Genomic DNA, 23,374 nt, shown 5'->3' with positions numbered 1-23,374 from the left:
GGTTGATTTGGGAATGGAAAATGTATGCAATCCTTCTTTGGAATATGTTTGACCAGAATTATTTTTTAAGTGCCTAGGGAGTGTGTATTGTTTACAGCCATTTGCTTAAAATGCATAATGAAGTTGCAATATAACAATCAAATGGCATTAACAGAACTCTATTGTAGCAAAAGAAGATGTAACCCTTTTGTCATTCGAGACCACTCAGTGTATTCCGCAAGAGAAGGAAATAATGCGAGGCTTATGAGGAACAAATGAATAAAGTGTAAAGCATAGAACATTAGTGTTAGAACATAAACATATTTTCTGAGGAAATTCTATTTCAATCTACATTTATAGCAATTGTGTCAAAAGAATTGTATAAAGCTGTACCATGAGGTCTATAAACCTTTTAGAGAGATATGTCATGAACTTCACGGCAGCAGTTATGATTTGGGATACTCAGGCAGGTGGTTTTGGACTCTTCTATGATGAGTAATGACCTGAAAGTACTTCTGGTTTCATCTCTATTAACGTATAAAGACTGGAGATAATTTCTAATGAAGGGATTTACAACTGTATGAGGGAAAAATGTTTAGTCTTTATTTAGTAAGACTATATTCATTTCCTAACACCGAGAGCCCTTGTATTCTTATTGTTTTCTGAAAAGCAAAGCATGTTAAAGTAAGCTTCTAAATGTTAATAGGACAGTAATGACCACCTCTATCTGTGCAGTCTTTGCAAACCCGAGTTTAAAATTTCTTACAAAAAAAAAAAAAGAAGAAGAAGAAGAAATAAAATACTTCAGATGGGCAAAATGAATAGTTTCCTTTGAAGAAATAGGATGGGGTAGAAAAGAATGTCCTAAACTTAAAAAAAGAAGAATCCAGAACGAAAATTGGAAGAATGGATGAAATTGTGGATATAATTTGCAAAGACAGAAGAGTGTTATTAATAAGAGAGTTAAAGGACTTTCCCTTTTTTACACAATGGAAAAGGGAGTCTGGTGTAATAAAACAGCAGAGAGTATGAATGATGCAAAGAACACTATAGGGAAAAATGTGGCAGTTCTTTGAAGTTGGACAGGTGTTGGAGGAGAGAGACTGTTGGTCCAGACTGCCCAGAACCAAAATAACCACACAGAAACTAGCCATTAAATCACTGGCCCACTAACTCTACCATCTTATTAGCTAACTCCTACATCTTAATCTAACACATTTCTAGTAATCTGTGCATCGCCGTGTGGTAGTGGCTTACAGGCAAAGATTTGGCATTTCTGACTCTGGCAGCTCCATGGTGTCTCCTCTGACTCTGACCTTCTTTCTCCCAGCATTTAGTTCTGTCTTCCCTGCCTACCTTACTTCTCCCATATCAACAGGCCAAGGCAGTTTCTTTATGCATTAATAGTAATGACAGCACACAGAGTGGGCTCCTACATCAGACAAGATTTAATCTGTCTATATATTCATCTAATAAATTCAGATCTGTGTATTTGGTTAACAGATGACTAATGAAACCACTTCCTGCAGGAAGTTGACCGGGGTCCAGAGAATAGAAAGGCCAGAATCTACTTTATGCTTATTATTCCTGATTTGAATAATCTCAATTTTCAAAGGCCTTGCTTCTTACTTTTGTTCTAACTTGTGTCTTGTAGATTCTAAGTCTTAGCAATTATAACTTTCCAGAGAGTTCAGTTAGTAGGGACAGAGAGAAAAAGCTGTAGTCAGGTGACTAGAGAGTTAGAAGGAAAACACATTATGCATTATAAATTATTGTAAAAGTTTTACAATGGTATTCGTTTATTCTTTCAAAAGTTTTATATAAATATATTCATATTTCAATAAATGCAATGATGCTCAAGAACTGTCCTGGAGATCAGCAAGGGAAACTTATCTTTTTTGAATTAAAATAAAGAAAACCAAATTTTAAAAAAAATAAAAAAGAGCTTTAAGGTGAAGCAGCAATATGTTCTTTGTCTGGCTTCAAAATAATACTTATCAAAAGAGAGACAGTTACAGAATCTTTCTTTCAAGTAGATGAAGACCATTACAAAAAACACAACCAATCAAAGTGCAGAATTGTGGTTCCCAGTCCCAGTGAACATAGCTACAAAATACTCCTACATCTAAAGCCCACAGAACATTGTGGATGATGGGGAAGAAAGATTTTAAGTGCTAGAGGATTTAGGAGTTTTCCGAGAAAACACATCTCCTAGTAACATCAGAAGCAACACCCATAAAGTCTCAGCAATATGACTCCCCCAAAATGAGCTAAACACGGATGATACCCATAGATATACCAAAATCGATGGGGAAAAGACCACAAGGCCAAAACCCTACAGAGATACTACAAGCAATCAAAAATTTCTGAGTGGAAGAAATAGTTTTACAAAAGGAAAAATACACCAATTAGTTATTCCAGTACTGCATGGTCAGCTCTGCACACATAAATAAAAGCAACATTCTACAGACTTAGTAAATTCTTTTTATGAGTTTATGATTATATGTGTATCCATATATACATGTTTATATACATGGATACATACACATACACATATATATGTTTTTTCTACACAGAGAGTTCCAGAACAGACAAGGTCATACAGAGAAACACTGTCTTGAAAAACAAATGAAAAAAGGAAAAATTAGTGAATTAAAGGCTATGAATTAGAAATGGAATAAGATTTTTGGTGGGAGAAAAGTGTTTTTTGTTTTAAACACAAAAATGAAGGAGCATATTAAAAATAGTGTGGTTGTGAGAAATCTAGAGAGAGAGTAACTCCAAGATTAATAAGAATGATTTTACTGCTCATATGTTATTACTTGTGAAGACACACACTAACTATGGATGATGTCAGCACTTGGCTACTATGCACAGTGCACTAGGAAAACACTCTCTGAAGAAGTATCAGGGCCCCATCCCTTCTGACACGTTAAAATTTGAAACCAAAACAAATGGTTTATGAAAGTGGGAAATAGAAGAGTGATGATATCATTTGCTGTGCTGTCTTAGAGGGCATTAGGGAGGCATTAGTGAGGATTGAAAGTTGACCCCTGAATTACTAATGCAAAAATTTCTGCTGATGGTGATAAAGTAGTTTAGTGAAATTGAGTTAGTAAGTCTGGTACATGTTTATTGTGCTATGTATAGTTGAAGAGGAGCTGGTGGCACCAACAATAGATAAAATTTAATGTTGATAATATATATATATATATATATATATGAATGTAACTTTTTATTAACTTGTAGAAATTTTATATCATAACTTGCAAGAACGAAATATGTTTTTTATGAAAGCAATCATCGGTTTGTTAAAATGGATACAAATGGAATATTCAGTGGGAGGTTTTAACAAATAAACTTGTTATTTAAAGAAAAATATAGCACAAAATTGCAAAGCTAGTGCCTCTATGATGATTATAAGGGATTTGCAAGCATGTCATTGATTTTCATCAAACAATCTTGATTTTGTAAGAAGTTTGGAGGAGGGACAAAATACAGAATGCACACCTGCTACCATAGAGTGAAGTAGGAAAAGTAATGAACTCCCTTGTAACAAACAAAGTGCCTGGTTTTTATTGATGATTATGTGACTTTTCATGAACCTTTTGTGGCTTTTCAGCTATTGATTTTCTTTCTCTTGATATCATGACTATGAAGTGCTTTCTTAGGACTTGTATCAAAATTAAAAGAGCTAAAGTAGCTGTTTGTGTAGCAAGATTGAGTAGGCTTTTCTATACGTAGTGAATAGCCATGTTCTCAGGAAGCACAATGGGTGTTTGGGGAAAGGAAGTTTAAGTCACATATTAAAATACAGGCTATCAATCACAGGTAGTGAAAAATATTGAAGAATTTAAAGTACAAAACAAATGTAGTTACATTACAGGAATTTACATTTAATAAAATTGTTGTTATTGAGCTTACAATATCTCAAGTTTGATTTCCACTTGTGCCTTATAAGAAAAAATCTGATCTAACAAATGAAAAATGGCCATAGTTTTTAATAGAGTAATTCATACTAAATTTTACAAATAAAATATTTTGGTAGGGGAAACCTCAAAAATTTTTTAAAAATTGTTTCATCTTGCAAATTTCAAGGTAAAATTAAATACATATTGATTAAATTATTTCCTCCCAAAGACTTTGTTTGTCTTTTTGTCATTTGGCTATTTATAGTATTTTATATCTAAACACTATTTATAGTATTAATATTTTTATTCATAGATCTGATTCCTAGACATATAATCTTCCAAGAAAATTTCTTCCTTGTTAATGAAAATTTGAAAAAATTAAAGAATTATCTGTGGGTTGAAATTTTCCTTTGCTGTTTTCACTCTTTTACAAAAAAAAAAAAAAAAAAAAAAAAAAAAAAAAAAAAAAAAAAAGACTCTTCTATAATGGGGTACCAGAGAAGCTTATGGGTCAAGTCTTACTGGAACAGGAGAATTCATCTGATTGTAATTGGTATGTTGCAACAGAACTCCATTTGTGTGTGGTTTATATTTCTTTAGGGTATAAAGTAAGAAGTTCATTCCCATTGGTTCATTCAGTTCTTTGTAAACAGCCTATCCTTATCATTCTTATACTGAATTCAGTTCTGTAACTTGTCACTATTGATTCTACTGTTGAGTTCAATACACTTCTGTCCATCTTTGAATTACTTTTCACAATCATTCTATTTGAACTTCTACAACTTCTCATGAATTGACAAAATGCATCTCCTTAAAGAGTTTACTGTAGGTTCGTATATTTTGAGTGCAAACCAACCAAGGCCTTCTCAACAGCTCATCTCTCAGGACTCTGCCCTTGGAGCCAAACCCAAATGATCCTGTACTGCTTAGTACTCATCAGCTTGATATAGAGTCATGTGGTGTTGGAGAAGGTCGCTTGGCTTGTGTGTTCCCAACTGCTCAGACCAGAAACAATCACTCAGAAACTATATTATTTAAAACATTGCTTGTCCAATGACTCTAACATATTCCTACCAAGCTCTTACATATTAAATTAACCCATTTCTATTATTTTGTATTTTACCACATGGTTTGTGGCCTACTGGCAGCTTGCAGCTTTCTCTTCTGGCGACTCCATGCCCTCTCACTGGTTCCACCTTTTTCTCCCAGTTGAGTTTTCTCAGCCTATCTCTCTTCTACTAAGTCACTGGCTGGAACAACTTCTTTCTTCAATAACCAACAAAAGCAACACATAGGCAGAAGGACTTCCCACACTAATGTGGTAAGTGGGACCTTCAGTTGAGGAATTTCCTCCACCAGATTGGCCTTTGAACAAGTCTGTTGGACATTTTCTTGACTAAGGATTGATGTGGGAAGGCTCAGCCAACAGTAGGCAGAGTCAACCATGGTAAGACCAAAATAGATGATATAAGAAAACAGGCTGAGAAAGCTTTTAGGAGCACGAGATAAGCAGCATTCCTCTGTGGTTTCTATATCAGTTACTGCCATTAAGTTCCTGACCTGAGCTTCTGTTCTGGCTTCCCTCAGTGATGGACTGTGTAACCTATAAGTCAAATAAATCCATTCCCATTCATATTGCTTTGGGTTTTAACGTATCAACAGAAACCCAAAGTAGAAAATTTCTCATCTTTTCCACAGCAATTTATGCATACTTTGTTAGGTATCTTTACAAGTCACAATGGTTAATGACTACTTTATACTGTTTAAGTGCCAGAATTAGTTTATCAGTTATTACATGTCATACCTTTATGACCTCTAAGTCTTGAGATAGTGTGCACATATATATGCACATAGTAACTGACTTCCTCCACACAAAGTGGACAGACAAACAGAACAAAATGTGTGAAAGACATAGTTCAGCATAGTGTCATAAAAGTTCATCTAACTCAGGAACTTTGAATTCAATGTAAAATCAGCAAAGCATTTATCAATAATTACACAAGTTTTTAATTAATTGGTATGAAGCAGATCTCTGTTATTAGTGGTTTTTAAATGTTCTCCAGATGAATCCAATATATTACCAAGGTAAGAACAACTAATGAGGCATAGGGATTTAGGAAATGTTTTTTGCATGGGGGGCTACATAATACATGAGCTTTTAAAGGAGATTAATCAACAAGAATAGACATGCAGAAAAACTAGGCACAGAAGATAATTAAAATGTGTAGGATCATCACAGTTGAAAATAAATGTTTAAAGAGATGTTTTATTTTTATTGTTTCAAAAAACACAGGAAGCTACTGGAAAGAAATATCAAAGAAAACATTCCAGTTAAGGATCAGTTAAGCATCAGTTAAGGATAAAGATATTCAGATGATTTTAAGTGCCTTCAATGAATTAATATTGGCCAGCTGAGATTTTATACTCATAAAAGTTACTTGGGTTCTCAAAAATGCCAATCACTATATGCGTGAATTACCCATGTAGAGTTATCATAGTATTTGAGGTATAAACAAAGCTTAAATCAAACCACTTATGTATGTATATGTGTGTATATATGTGTGTGTATGTGTATATGTATATGTGTGTGTCTGTCTGTATGTAAATATCATGACATATGTTTTTCTGTACTAAAGGTTTGTGAGGAATTATATTAAAAAGTTTTCTTAGATGTCACATAAAACTAAAACAAATGAGATGATTATTATCTAAAATGGCAAAACGCATCACAAAAATAATTTAAAGAAAACAAAATTTTTATCTGAGAGTGAAACTAATATGCTCAATGGGAAATGAGTGTGTGATGACTCTTTTGTGGTGATACAATGCTATCATTTATTAAATTAAAAATTTTAGTAGTTAAAATGCTATGCTTAGCAAATGGCTAAACTGCGACAACTGAAATGTTTACATCCCTGTCCTAAGACAAGATTAGAGAAGAGCAAAGGAAAGAACATGAAATAAATAATGTTTTGTTTTTAATGAAGAGCTCCTGAGAGAAAAATGTAAAGCAGCCATATTAATATAATTATAGAATAACATTCTATAAACTTTTCCAATTCTAAGTGTATTGTATAGGTGATTTGATTAAAAATAGTTTTTTTTTGAATAGGAAAAGTCAATTAATATTTGTAACATTATGTCTTCCATTTTCTGTACAAAATATTTTGGCACATTTTACTGCTTTGCCATGGTAGGTACCAATGCATGCTAACTGCGAATGTAGACCCTGGTTAGTTCAAAGTTCATTATATCCTTAGCCTCACAGCCAACTGCCTTGTCTCTCAATGGACATTTTACATGTAGTTTGTCACAATTATTTGGTAATCTCTTTCAGTGTAACTCACACAACAAAAGTGACACTATCCCTGTCACACATCAGCAATGCCCAAGCTCTACTGATTTCCACATTCGAGAGAATGAAGAAAGTCATTCCGAGGTATGAATATGTCCATAGAGCGAGTTTAGTACTGAGACATGGCCATTTTCTCTGAATTTTAAATATACAGTGTTGACTATTACAGATGTTTTTGTGTGTCTGTTTTCTTTTTATGGCCAGATTTTTATACTAGTGCTTTAATATAACTGAAAGTAAACAGTATTAGAAAAATATGTCCATGAATCATATTCTCTCTGAAAATAGTGTCATGGTAAATTTAACATGTTCATAACAGAAAATCTTTGCTTTAGCTATTTTTGGAAAAAATAATGAGTTACCTTCTTTAGGAGTTACTTGATTTTGGTTGATTCATTTTTATTTATTGAGATAAGGTATATGCATAATAATGCATCAAAAGTTATAATTTTCACATAAAGATATAAAAGACATTCTTGGTTTATATACACGAGTTATGTTGGGAAAAATGTATTAACTCTTCACCTTTAAAGTCATATTTCTTAAAGTTTGATTAATTAACCTGTATAATTAAACAAAATATTTTTAAAAAGCTGTTACTTTTTAAATGATAATTTTATTCTCAGTAAAATATGAAAATTCTGTTTACTTTCTTATTATGCAATGTTAAGTGATCTAGCTCATTATGCCTATGCTATTGTGTTGGCTGTAGTTAGAAATGTGTTTGCCTTCGTGTGTGTGTATGTTTGTGTGAGTGTGTTCATTAAAATACACACATTATTTATAGTATTAACAATTTTAAACATTTTTCTTACTATTTTAATAATTTAACTAAAACATAATTACGTAACTTCTACATATCTTTACCCCAACTATTCCCTTACCATCCTAGGTCACTCCCAAGTACAGGGTCTTATTTCTTTGATTATTAAATCACACAAGTAATTAAATCAGTATATAAATTTCAATACTGTTATGTGTTCTCACATTTTTATGTAATAGATAAAAAATCCATATTAAAAGACATATTTGTTATATATAATTTGAAACATGTTTTTATATCACTTACTTTATGAAAACATTGAATTCATGAATAATATTGTATTTGTTGTTCAATTTGTCATGAATAGATTTTTTTATCTAAGTCCTCAAATTATGAAAGAATATTAACAGTTATTAAAGGCTCTTTTCTCTTTCATTTTGTTTTGTGTTTACAACAGTTCTGTCATTACCTTGTAAAGGATTATATCATTTTGAAAGGCTTGATATCAACAAAAATTGATAACAGGAATAAAGGTTTTTGGAAAAGATTACTTGAGGTTACAAAATACTAAAGGAAAAATTTTAGGTTATATTACTGTGCAATTCTCTTTTTACATATTTTTTATCTATTTCAATAAAAGTTCATATTTTTAGTATTGCATATATATGTGAATTTTTCTCAGGTTAATTACTTGACACTTTCAAGGGCAATCACTTCTGATTATCTCTTTAGTGTCCATAATCACTATGTTTTTTTAGAACTAGGAAAATACGATTCCTACATATTTACTAACAATAATAGCATAATATTCATTATGGTGAGGAAATTTTTCATTCATAAAGATTTAAATAAGTAAAAAACTGGCATATTCAAAACAGTCTAAAAGTAAATAAAATCCAAGTGTATTTCAAATATTTGAAAATTGCATATTAAAATATTTAATGCCTGTGTTTTTAATGATAAACTAATAAATCTCATAATATTTTTGATGGCTGTATTTCATAGAAATTGTTGTCTTAAAATATCCTTATCTCATCAGAGATTTTATGAGATAAAAATAATTTTACACTCATATATTTTAGAGACTCACACTGCATAAGAGCTATATTGATCTTTTAGTCAAATAAGAAAAAATATATTATTAGTTCAATAAACATAACACTGGTACAGGAATTTTACTTTGCTATTTTAGGAGACATAGATGTACATAATTTTAAGAAAATTTTGTCCCACAGATATTCATTTGACTATTATTTTTATAAGTTATTACAATGTGAATAATTCTTAACACAGTCAGTTTTAGGTTTGTTAAATAGGTTCTGTGTTACAAAATTTAGAAGAAATAAGCAACTTATGCTTTCATAGATTATTCGCTGCATCATATGCTGTTTCTATCTATTTCTATATAAATTCTTTCATCATTTCTATGTGTCCATCATAAACTTAGATTCCTTTATTTGGGTCACAAATTAGATTCCATGGACTTAAAAATTAAAACACATGGATTTGTGTATGTTAAAGGGTGTATGTACATGGTCTTAGTTTAAGGCGAGGCATGACTGTGATCAAAATACATTGTACAGAATTATCAAAGAATTAATAAAGATAAATAAAAATATAGTACATCTAATTCCTTAAATGTACATTTTGTTACCAACAAATGTTTGAAGTCTGATATTTTTTAAAAACTGAAGCATGGAGAAAAGTGTATTCTATACTGGGAGCTCAAGTAAGATTGCTGAAGGATAGATGTTTATTATAAATACTCATTACTCATGTATCAATTAATAAAGTGGTTAGTTTTAATAATCAGTTTCTGAAAAGTAATTTATCAAATGTTTATCACTTATTAAGATGAGCAAATAAATAAAGTTGATTATAACCTACAACATAAAATTCTAGAATGCAATCTTATATGAAATATACATAAAATCTAGTAAATATATGTACATTTCAATTGTTAATTTTTATGAATACATGTTTTATTTGCATTAATAAACTAAAAATATTCTATTTCTATAGGTAGATATTTAACTCTATAGGTCTACCTTCCTAATGTCATATTCTGAGTAATTAATGTCAATTTATCTGAATTAAGTTATTACCTTTATATCACCACATTTGATATGAAGTTAAAGCAAGAGTGGTAAGACTAGTGGGATTTAAACATCATAAAATTATCATCCTTAGTCTATTGCTTCTTATCTAGATATAATTATTGCTTACTTACAGAGAAATGCTAATATCTGCTATTGAGATATTTTGGTCCCAGACACTGCTCTAAGTATTTTGTATTCATTACATTAATTCTTCTAATCTATCACTGAATATAAAACATGTTATAATTGTATGCACTGCTGGTTTAAAAGTGCAGTCAATTAAACTCTGATAAATGCTTATTTGGAATTTTTGAATATAAATCTTTCATGTGTACATTAGAAAAAGGATTTTTTTTAATTTTTTTTAAAATATTGATTTTTTATGGTGATTGCAACTCCATTCACTAGGTGTGATAATTACTTTCCCTTTATAGGTGGGGAAACTGAGAATGATGTTGGCTAGTCTAATTGAGTAAAACACAATCACGGCCATATGTATGCTCAAAACCAAAGAAAGTTAACTCTGTTAAGGTAATGCTTAAGTAGAAGCAATCGAAACAATACATCCATAGACTGTTTTACTGCCATGGGGCAAACATATTACAAATTCTTACAGATAACTGATTACATAGTGATAACCTCAGGACAACAGAGATGGGTTAGCCTGACCCGGGTCAGAATATGAGAAACTGATAGCATAAAAATTGCTTCTGTCCTAGGCTTTCTGATGTAATGTAATGATTCCACCTTAAAAGTGCACAAAAGTGGTTTTCCAAGCAAATGTCAAAGAAAATACTTCATACTTGAAATTCTTTCTTAAATTAGAGTTCAAATAAGGTACAAAATTGAAACTGTCATGTTAAAGCTTCTTTTCCCTTTCTACCATACCTTCTGTCACCGAATAGACAAAACACGGTAGTGGTTAAAATAGGAGCACAGAAATGGAAAGGCATGCATTATTTTATACCATTTATGCCTATCACCTGACTAAACATCTTTGATCTATAAATTTATCTGCCATTTCCCTTCTCTCATACATCACTCTCTTGAGCGATACAGCAGCATAAGATACAGATGAATAGAGCTATGAGATTGGTAGGGAAAGGGCTTAGAGTTAAGATATCCATCCACGCACAAAACACCACCCAGCACACACGTACATACATTCATATCCATATGAATAGCTGTTCCCCGTCACTGTTTTGATGCTTGACCTAGAGAAACTTCACAAAATGGTTTAATATTCAGTATCTGAAATTTTCAGATAAGATTTTCCTTGTAGGAATAAAATTCACATTTCAACGTCAGATGGAAATCTTGGCTTTAAAAGTTAGGGAGACTTGTGGTAGGGCTTGTGAATAAGTGTGAGATTGGGCTGGCAGACCTCGTAAATGTGGCAGTTATTGCAAGTGTGAAATTCATAGGTGCAGATGGTAGATGAAGATATCCCAGAGTGGGCAACTGCAGCAATCTGCACAGCAAATGGAGAGAACATTTTGATAGGAGAAATATTTTTGACCTTTTATGTAAATTTTAGGATAGTGTTTGGTGAATTCACAAATCAGGAAGACTTATCAACAGTTTTGAGAAGTTACCAACTTTACAAAATATTATGATAGAAACATTTAATAGAGAAAGAATGTGTCATCGAGTGAGTAAGGGGAGCATGTGGGAAAAAAAGTAAAATACATTAAACTACTACTAATACAATATGTCATATAGTTTAGATTAAAAGCTTTTTAGAAGTAATGTACAAAATAAATACAGTCTTCCATTATTTAAAGCAATCCATGGGTGCACCTTGTGCCAAGGACACCAACCAAACGTACAGAACAGAATTCAGTGCTTGCAGGACAGCTCTGAATTCTGGAAGACAGCAACTGCAATAAAAGAAAATGCTAGTCATCCGCTGCTTTCAAATGTTAAAAAAGGAAAGGAAAACTCCAGAACATTACTCACATGTATTTTCTTGCTTTGTTTGGACATAGTGATTGTTTATGAAAATATACATTTACTATATATATAGGACTCAATATAACAGCCTTTTACCTGGTGTTGATATGTGTTTGTGTGTGTGTGTGTGTGTGTGTATCAGGTATAGATTTTCCTTCTTATATTTCTTATCCACAGAGATGATGTTGAATTATTTCTTCAGGGGAAGCAGAACAAATTATCCTTTATCTCCTTTCTTTTCTTTCCTGCAATTGTGATTTTAACTAAAGATGATTCATAAAATATTATTTTTTGTTCTTTTGTTCCTCTCTTCCGTCTTCACTTATGATTATTTTGGAAATGATACTGGATAAAATATATTAATATTATACAGCATTAAGTCATCATAGGTCCTTCTTAATATATATTAGATGTTACAGCATAAGGTAATAGAAAAACTATGCGTGTGTTACTTTGCAAGCAGCATTGAATGTTTAGAAGCTTAAGATGCATGATAAAACCAACACAGAAATATAACACACTAGATCGGGAATATATTGTCAGAAGACTCCAGTAAATATTTTAAAGTAGTGCAGTTTCCTATAACAGAAAAGTGAGTTTACTTAAGTAAAGAGCTTGTATGAAATTTTTGCTTTTGTTGTTGTTTTAGAAAATACACTGGTTCTTTAGTTCAGTTTCCCAACTCCTATTACAAAGCCACAATCTGGTTCAAAATACAGAACTAGACAATCAGATCTCACAGTCTTAGTTAATGTAATATAAATGCATGTATAATTGAATATACATTATTTATATAAACACACACTTTTAGTTGTAGAGATGACAATTCAATGATTTCCAATGTGAATTTAGTAAACTTGTCTTAACAATGTTTAAATATGTAATTGGGAATATAAGTATTCATATGTAAACAAACATTTCTACAAACAGATTTGAATTTTTGAAAAAAATTACTGTTGAATAACTTTGAATTCACTATATTTATATATTTATAACTTTATATATATACAGATGCATATTTGTCTATTTCTCTAAGTGGATAGATGGTATATGCAATAATAGTGTGTTCTAGGAGTACACAACAGTAAGTATTTCAGTAATAAATGAGAGTTTATGGAGTATTTTATAGCCTTATGAACTTATTCAATAGAGATTCTTGAATTTTTTTAGATGACTTCCTTATAGTCTGCAAACACATGTAAATAAATGAGCATTCAGATTTCCCACAGATTTAGGATTTTTCCAGTTATTTAAGTCTGTATAGAATGGCCACCCTTTCCTGCTTCCTATTCAACACGTGCTCGCAGTTCCTGCTTCACCACGGAGTGAGTGGGCTTGGTTGCATTCTCAGGAAGAGCCACATTTGACAGATCTGTTGATGGTGTCAACAGTGGTCGCAGCCTTGATGGACGGCACCAAACCTTGAGGTGGCCTAGTTCCTGCTAATTAGTTGTTTGAAGTCACTCTGTGTGCCACAGGCAGGAACTTATCAGCCAAAGACATCTTTACCAGTCAAAATGACAGCCGTGATGCAGCTGCTCTTGGAGAGTGTGGCGTATACAAAGAGACAGGGAAAGGCCTTGCTAGCAGGTGACAACCGCAGTGCTTTTAGATGAAGCCTGCTGAAGAAGTGAGAAAACAACCAAGAGTGAAAGCTAGAAAATAAAAAAAAAAGGACTAAACCTATATTTTTTTGGGTGAGCATAGATACCTCTCATAAAATGAAAATAAATATTACGACTCTTTGAGAACGGAATGTAGATCTAGCTGCTTCCCGAATACATATGCAGCAAATGAAGTTGCATGATGTTGTGACTAATGCAGCCCAAGCATATGCTTCTTGAATGACCTCAGATGTGTCGCAATCTCAAAACTATTCTTTGCATGTCCATTTACAGGGACTGGAAAGCTTGCCAGCAATGCTTGTATTTGAACACCTGGAGAGTACCCAGGCATACATGATGTTTTGTGTAATACCTCAGAGAAGAATAAAAACCATCAGCATGTATATGTGGACTTTATAGAAATGAGAAAAAGCTAATAGTAACATATATTTAAAGAAGTGTATGTACATTGAATGAATAAGGAATGACATGATTTTCTACTCATATGAAGCATGAGGTTCTCTCCTTGACCACTATTTATATGATATAGAATCTGACTAAAAGCTAAAAGAAATTATAGTTAGAAGTGCATATTCCTAATCTAATTAAACAAGGTTTTTTCATATATATATATATATATATATATATATATCATGTATTTAGCAACTTTACGGTTTGAATAATTTGGAAATTTCCACCAAAATGCTTTAATGATATCACTAACACCTTGTAAAACAAATATAATCACATAAACATTATAAGATTTGTAAATTTTCATGTAAACTCTTGAAAACCTGATAGTGAAAGATACTTGAACCAGGAACTAAATTTTATTTGAAATGCCATTGCTATGCTTATAAAATATAAGTATCCTATTCTGTAGTCACAGAATAAGATTGTAGTCAGATATAAGGTGACCTGCCCTATATAGTTTAAGTGTCAAAGAATCTAGGTTGGATGAGGGTAGCATTGTAATTAGTTCTTACCATAGATTCAGGCATGCAACTCTGGATTGAGGACACATTGTGAAACTGCATATTGTTTTCTGACATGTGGGTGTGTCATAGGACTGGAGTGGAACTGGAGGGTTGGAAGGGGGATTTTAGGGAGTGGGTTGAGAGTAGTGGGAGGGGAAAGAGGATGGGTGAAGTAGGAAAGTGAGTTTCATATGGTTAATAGTCATTGCTTTAAAAGTCTAGCTACAGGGAAGGCTTCTTTACTTTCACATTAAATACACATTATGCTAATAAATTATAAAATTGAATGCTTAAGAAATGACTAAGGGATTTATCCTCTTGCAGTGGACCTGAGTTCCAGTTCCATGTCAGGCAGGTAACAACGGCCTGTATCTCAAACTCTAGAGAATTTGACACCCTCTTTTTACCTCTCAGGACACCTGCATTCATAGACAAACATATCCCTAGAGAGATACATAGAAAATCACACATACAAATTAAAAATAAAATAAATCTTTAAAATCTATATGATACAGATCACATGAGTAACAAATTAAATTTTGAATTTTTTTTTTTAATCTGTGTGTGTGTGTTAACCTAAAAGCTGAGAAAATGAGTTTACACTGGATGGTGGTGGCGCATGTCTTTAATCCCAGCACTCGGGAGGCAGAGGCAGGTCGATCTAGGTGAATCTCCAAATTCAAGGCCAGGCTGATTTACTAGAAGAGTTTCAGAACAGCCAGAGCTGTTATATTGAGAAACCCAGTCTAAACAAACAAACAAACAAACAAACAAAATACCAAAACTCACAAGAAGATAAATTTACACAGAATCACTCTAATAAAATAACATTGACTTTTTTTATTTTTGCCCAGAAAGACACTGAACTTATGACCTAATGTATGTTTGTATCGTATTTATAAAAAAAATGGATTTTAGAATAAATTAATCAGATTTCTCTTATAGTCATTCCATTTTTACACTGTGGAATTAGAAGGAACCTAGGAAATAGTTTGTTATCTATGTAAGAATATACACAAGAGACAAATTTTGGACTTAAAACACAAGGACAACCATAATTAACAAATGCTTGAATCTATGAGTTTGAAAAGACTTCAGATCCACATGGAATAACATAGGTGACATGGTAGAGAACCTGAAAATTCAATTTTAATGGTGACTAGTAGGGCACATAACAATCTGAAGATCAGAAACTGATTAAGAAGGGGTTTTGTTGTTGTTTAATATAAAAGTGCAACAAATAGAATAAAACAATTAATTAGAATGAAATTAAAATAAGAAAACAGAATTCAAGATTCAAGTTAAATATAATGAATTTATTGCTTGCAGTGTGGCTAAGTGCCATTTTACTTAATTTTTATCTTAGGAGTATTTGTTTTTGTGTTCAGATGTATTTGCAGTGTCTCTCAATTTCTAAGGTTTGAGAGCCACTGGTAAAAACAAATAAGTCACACTTACTTACCACTTATCATGTACAGGGCAATCTTCAAAAGCACTTTGATTATAATAAGTGAACCAACAGCCCCTTGGGAGAAAAGCTCCTATGGCTCCTGTTTATAGCTGAAAAGGAAGAAACCATCACTCAGCAAATAAATGGTTGGAAAGGGTTTAAACAAAGAAAGGCAGCGTGCTGAGCCAGTAATCTAAGGATTTTGACAAAGAGGACAGAGGGTCCAGGCAAGACATTGGTTGCTTGACTTTCGGTATGATACAGTATTGTTCTACTTCAACAGTTTCTCTATTCTACTAGGCTAAATTCCAAGCTTGGGTCAGAATTTGCTGACTTGTGTTTTATAGATCATTTGTCTAGTCTGAATGAGGTCAAACATTTCTTTTCTCAGGACTTGGATGCATGACCCTCTGGCTCAATGTCCAGGCACTACCCAAGTCACTCTGGCACTGGGTTCAGTTCCCAGCACATAGTATCACTATCCCACATGTTTAAGACTTAAAACTGGAATCTTAACAATGGACAAAATTAAAGGAAATTCCACAAATAGTTTTTCTTTATGTTTTACCAGAAATCTATGCTGTTTTAAATGCTCTTTCTGTCTACATTTCTTAACTTTGAACTCTTGTGTATTTAGAACATAGCATCCTTGGAAGATTAGTGTCTAGAACAAAAATTCAGAAAATATGGTTCTGCTGTTTAATTTTGAGCATTTTTAAATGTCTATTCTTTCCCTTTCAAATTTTACAGGAGCTCTATCATTGGTTTTAGTTGGAGGCTATTTTCTTTATTCATTTAAAAATCACATTATATAACAACTTTCCTAGTTGAGATATTGGAAATTTTCAGCTCACAGTGGGAAGGAGGAAGTAAAATCATTTGTATGGGCACATATGGCATGTGTAACTATGTGTGCGTGTGTGTGCATGTGCATCCATGAATATTTATTCCTGGTTCATAATGAATCTATAATGTGAAATATGATGAAGACTTTTGTAAAGCTATTATTTATGCATATGGAAATCCAGATGAAAATCAATGGATTGAAATAACTTGGGATAGGACAAGAGGTAATACTATGTCAGTGTCAGACACACACACAGAAAAAGGCCTTACTGCATGGTGCATTTCTGTGCCAATCCTCTAAAATTAAAGGCATAAAACAATAATATCAACGATTGCTTTGAGTTAGAATACAAAGAAACCCTTAAGGCAAAGGTAATGGGGAGACTTTGGGATGAGGAATATTCTATCATTTGTTTGGAATGATTCTCAATTCTCTAGAAATATGGCAAAAAGTTCAGTTCTGAGATGAGCTGTTGTAAACACATTGGATAAAGTTAAGTAGGAGATTGGTCAATGAGATTTAAGCAAGTAGATTAGTTAATTGTCACTAAAGTTAGTCCCTTGGCCTGTCACTACAACCCAGACACAGCGAAACTCAAGTGCTTCTCAAAGAACTTGTTTCTGTGTTCTTTAGAAAGATAGCCCTCTGTTAAAAAAAAAAAAAAAAAAAAAGCACAAAAACCAACCCAGACAAACACACCAACCTCAACTACCCATCTTGATAAGAAAAAGAATGTTCCACAATCACATTAGTTAAAGTGCTTTTTCCCCTTTAAACATATGTACACTGGTAGAGGTGGCCATGAGTTAAGTCTAGAGCCAAGACAACATTTCAGGAAGGAAGAAGCTTAATTTAGAATAATACTGACATCTTAGTCAGGATCTATGACTGTGTGTTTGTCAGTGCTCAAAATTCCATTCCTAAAAGGGTGAATCTTACTGTATGCAAATCACAATTCAAGGAACCTGACATTTTAAAAATGTAGTCAAGAAAAATGTCATCATTGACTCATTAATGTTAGAATGACAGCAATAAAGACAGGATGCCATAGAGAAAAGAAAAAAAATAAGGAGACTATAACCCCATTAAAAATACAAATGTTTTTCTTTCATGGATGGAAATTATTTTATTGGTGTCTTGGTAGTTCACATACCTAATTATCCCAAGATCGTGCCAGAATTACAAAATATAGATCATAGTTTTATATTTATAAAATAAGTTTTCTTATATATCTATGCTTAATGAATTCTTCCGAAAAGAAAAACACCGTGACCCAAAGGAATCAATAAGCAGACATTTGCAAACACACTGTCCCTGTTGCTTGCGGATGGCTCCATTGTAAGATTTCTTTTCAGTGGCAAGTGATATACATACTTAGGTGAAAGGCACCACCGCAGGAGCGATCTTTGCTTTACAGAGTAAGCCTTTTTCTCAGGATGCACCAATACAACTGCACAAAGAGAAAAGGAGCTGCTCTCTGTGCTGTCTCCTGTACTGCTGAATGCTCTATTTAATTCCCCAACCAGAGAATGTTCCCTCGCCTCATGATAGCGACTCAGAGGGCAAAGTCCTTGGCTTCAACATGGAGCAAAGGACAAGGGGCTCGAGATACAATGGACCAAGTTTTCCAGGGAACATCCAGCTTTACATGTCTTATTAACAGACTCAAGTCTCTTCTTCGTCTTCAGCCACTTCATTGAAAACACAAATACTGCCTCACCAGCACCCGTAGGCATAAACACCACAAACCCTATTAATCACAAGTACTGCCTCTTGGAGGCTCTCGGGGACCTTGAGAAATGGAAGGGATCCCTTAAATGCTGGAACAGGAAGCTCTTCTATCATAAGCCCCCAAGTTATATTCCACTCCATGACGAAGAGCAATAAAACGAAGGGGGCTAGATATATGCTTAGTTTAAATAAACCTGATAACTTCTATAGCTGCTTCTTGCAGCCTTAGCTGGGCACAGAAGTACTCAGTCTGCAAAGTAATCATGGCTGTCTCAATAAACCTCAGCCTGTAATGGTTCTTACCACATTTACTTTCTCAACACGAGGCTACCTTAGAGCTATCTGCTCGATTATGGGCAGAGTTCCTAGCAGTTATTGATAACCATACCACAGACTCTATCTCAGGCAGCCCAGGCGGGAGGAATGCAATCAGAGCCGGGAGCTTCCGAACCTGGATGTGTCTTGCTGAAACTTGAACATGACGACTCAGTTTTACAATGGAGCTTGTGATTCACACGGAGCAGCAACTTCCCATGTCATCTTTATTTTTAGTTCTCTGGCTCGACTGTGGAAAATTATTATAGGAAAATCACAGCTTCCATAAGGAGGAGTCTTCACTGCTTTTAGGAGGTTTTAAACGTTGGGAAAATTCACAAACACTACGTAATGCATTTCTCCATGGAAAGGAGCAGAGAGGTAAATCTTTGTTTATGGGGATAATGAAGGAAAACAGCAGGAGACGGTCAGTTTAAGGTCCCCTCTCCTACCCTCGCTCAACCTTGATTCCTATTCTTTAGGCTCTGGCTGCATAAAAACAAAATGCCCTCTCTTCTCAGGCCTGCCTTCCTCTTCAAAATTCTCTTCTGTATTTCAAGTCCATTTCCAGAGTACACAGCTAAGCTAAGTTCGGTGAATATGTGGTTGAGGAACCGGTTAGTTTTGACTGTCTCTCTCCCACATGTTTTTCACTGAGATGCCAGTGAGTAAAATGATTCAGCACTACAGCCAATGGTGTCTGCAAGATGAACACGGTAAAACCATCCCACAGTAGTTTGATATATTAAATTGACTGCTCCAAAAATTGTAAAATACAGGGAAAATGTATTGGAGTATTGCTTGTTTCTTAATGAATCAGTATAATTCACAAATCACAGAAGATTGTTCCTTAACTAAAAAATGATATTACAATGCTTAGATCTGCTAAAATAGATTTTCGTATATTATTTTGATATAGAAAATGACACATTTTGCAATTAAGTTACTTTAGTAGTTTTAGAAACATGAACATGTTCTTATCTCTGAATCAGTACCTAGTTTATTCATAATACAAAAAGTGTTATGAAATCAAGAGACTGAAGTAATCTTTACAACACAAATCTTTTTAATAAGCACTTCAAGCAGAATATTAATAATTGATGTATTAGCAAGACCATAGGTAGCATCATTGTATAGCAACAACAGCAGCAAATAGATATTTCGGTGATTTCTTATGATTATGAGCACATGTTTCTTTCTATAGTTCTTTATATTTGCAAATCTGCACGTTAATATCAAAATTAAAAGTAATTGTTCTTTTTCTGTTTCATGATTGCAAAGGAAAGGGGGCATCTGTTTTAGGGGAAAAAGAAGTTTTGTGTTTTACTTCATTTATTTTATGAGACAGAATATTCTTCTCAGATTCCAATACAAGTACAGGTCCTCGGCCTCTCTAGGCTCAGTGGTACTGATAGTAAACTGAAGAGGAAGGAAAGGCGGGTGACTAAGACACCCTCATCCCACTAACAACACTGAAGCTGGTTGTTGGGATGCTGCCCAGACAGCTACTAATAGAAACCATGGGCCAGGATGTGAACTTGGCACTGGGTGCCAACATCGCAAATCTAAGAAGAATGTCTGAAATAATGTAAGAAGCTATCCAGAATCACGGGTTGGGGTTTCTCTGTTTACTGGTAGATGAGTTAGGGAGACAGGAAGAGAGCATAGAAGGATGCAAATGGAATCAAGGAAATATTGGAAGTAGAGAGGACTTAGCTCAACACTCAGCATTGAGTAAGGGACCCGGGAATGTATATATTTCCAAATGAATAAATTAGGATAATAGCTGGGGAGTTCTATGTTACAATTAGCTTAAAAGAATTTAGTTATGGCATCTTAAGTAACTTCTGACTAATTTGCATTTTCTTAAGGGGCTAGGCTGCTTGATTCTTCAGATTCCACAGAGCTTGCCATGATATTTAGAAATTCAGTAGCACTGTTATAATAATTGGCATTATTATTTTATTGTATAAATGAGTGTTATTGGTCCCTATTCACTCTTGCACATGCAGGAACAAACAGAATTTGCTCTTTGGAAGTGGAGGGGAAAAAACAGATTCTCTGTTCACATTGGGCTAATGCCCAGACTGAACAGAGAATCTCTCAGCTGGGGCCGCCAGCTTTCGTGGCCTCTGGCTAACACAAACTCCTCAGTGGCTTTTCAGAAGCACTTAGAATCAAGTTCCAGAAGTCTGTGAGTGGAATCTGCAGCTGCAGATACTGAAGGACACCTATGTGGCCCCGCGTGCATACTCGCTCTCCCTTTGCTGATTTTAATTCTGCTGACGTTTGCACAGAAGTTTGGAGGTCTGCAGAAAAGGGTGTTCCCACCCTCCCTTTCCCCCACTCTTTTCTGACTACTTTAGAGTAAAATATAAACCTTTGGGGGAAATATTCAGTTACAGTTTTTACAGCACAGTGCAGACTGAGCTCAGAAACATCTTTACCTTTTAAAAAACACTGAAGTAAATGCAAAAGTTCATTTTATAAGTTTAATGGTCCAGCCAAAGCAAAATGAATCAACAGAAACAGAAGCAGAAAGGAGGCTGGTTCTGATAATTGTATTTGAATTTACACTGGCCATTTAAGCATAATGTCAGAATTAGTTCATGGTGGAAGCTTTTCTAGCTGAGGGACTTTGCTATGGAGAACATAATATAGTTTTTTTTTTTTTAACTATACCAGGATGATTACTGAGTAGGCTATAAGACGTAAGTAAAAATCTGGAAAAAAAAAATCCGGCAGAGATATCTTAAAATGGAAATGGTTTTACATAAAGCAGACTTTTATGAGAGGGAATTAGGAACTTTTTCTGGGTCCAAGGTATTCAGAGCCCATCAGAAAACTCCATTTACTTCCAGAGTTATTATAATTTGTCCAAATTGTTTCAATTTTTATTCATGTATACTTAAAAATCAATGTAAAGAAGGAATTAAATATCTGTACCCACTAGGAGAGTAGAAGTTCCTTACAGATATGGAAGCTTCCTTGAATTTAAATCTGTAATTTATGATGGCATGGTATTGACCTTTTCTTTCCTGACCAGTTTCATGTTTATGCAATAATAAGCTCAGGAAAGTTGTATTTTTTAAAAAGATACTCAAAGCAAAAGAAAAATTGATACTTTGGAGACATTGTCTAATACATTGCCGTTTTGGTGACAAGTATGTGAGAGATGGAAAATTTCCCGATTTGATTGTGAGAAAAACTGCACAGCTCTGTGAAGACATAAGAACTGTTTAGGCATCCATTTTAAATGAGTGAATTGCATGTCTTTTGAATCATATTACAATAAGGTCATTTTTAATATTCCAAACAAAGAATGCATATGTTTATTTTCAGAGAAACAGCATGTGAATTGGGATCTTCTCTAGGTCAGTTATGTGTGTAATTTACAATGTTTTAACTGAACCTCTTTCTTAGCGTCTAAAGAAATGGTGTTTAGAGACTGGAAGGAGAGGAAAGAGAAAAGATAACTATGTATTGGTTGTGTAATGTAACATGTATTTTGTTTCTCTGTTAAAGGCTTCTCTTTTATTTTCAATTTTACCTACATGTTTTTATTAATGGCTATTGGTTGTACATTTTGATGACATTTGATGCGGTATCTCAATTCAGATGTTCAATCCAATCTCTATTGGTCATCGCTCTTGAGCTTCTCAACTTCTCATTTATTAAAGCCTTGCGATGAAAGCACGTATATAACACTAATTCTTCTGTAATGGTGTATTTTCCTTAATGTAACATCCTGTATTTTCACATCTTGCTTTCCAAGACAGGATTTCATTGTACTCTATGTCAAAATAACTTCTCATTTTCTTAAAAAAAAATTATTGGAACAGAACAGGGATGCTGTGGAGCATGCCTTTAATTCCAGCACTGAGGAGGCAGAGACAGACAGATCTCTGAGTTTGAGACCAACCTGGTGTACAAAAGCTAGTTCCAGGACAGGCTCCAAAGCTGCAGAAAAACCCTGTCTTAAAAAAACCAAAACCAAAACAAACAACAACAACAAAAATTGAAGCAGTTAACCATCAAGGTTGAATGTGTTTTGCTTCTTTTTCCATGCTGTTGCAGCAAAATTATGTATGCAGGTATCTCCTTGGCCCTTAATTTGAAAACAGAAAGACAATAAAAATTGTTCGATATAACACAACATTGTTTTAAAGATGCTCTTGTTTTGCTGCTGATATCATTTCTAATAGAAAAACTATGATAGAACAGCAATTTAGCTTTGAAATCCCTTGGTTAGGCTCTGTTCCTTTGATTTCACTGTCATTCATACACACACACACACACACACACACACACACACTTACTAATAACCCACTAACCAGGCACAAATCTACAAAAATCACTAGGCTTTTCAGGATTATTTCAATATTTCAAA

The 23,374-nt window shown here is 33.7% G+C and overlaps 1 protein-coding gene across 5 annotated transcripts in view; it reads left to right on the top strand.

Moving 5' to 3' along the window:
* The window catches only part of Pcdh9 (protocadherin 9), an 829,840-nt gene that overhangs the window by 298,577 nt on the left and 507,889 nt on the right, over positions 1–23,374 (top strand). For 3 of the 5 annotated variants that reach the window (XM_041673012.1, XM_041673027.1, XM_041673004.1), the window contains exon 3: positions 7,228–7,329. The exons of the other annotated variants lie outside the window; for them this stretch is intronic. In XM_041673012.1, coding sequence (XP_041528946.1) covers positions 7,228–7,329 — 102 coding nt within the window. The remainder of the gene's footprint in view (positions 1–7,227; positions 7,330–23,374) is intronic. 5 annotated transcript variants of the gene reach the window in all.

The sequence above is a fragment of the Microtus oregoni genome, unplaced genomic scaffold (assembly GCF_018167655.1).
Source record: "Microtus oregoni isolate MIOR12 unplaced genomic scaffold, Mior012 000001F_ref0000356, whole genome shotgun sequence".
Lineage (NCBI taxonomy): Eukaryota > Metazoa > Chordata > Mammalia > Rodentia > Cricetidae > Microtus > Microtus oregoni.
This window is presented reverse-complemented; position numbering and strand designations above follow the sequence as displayed.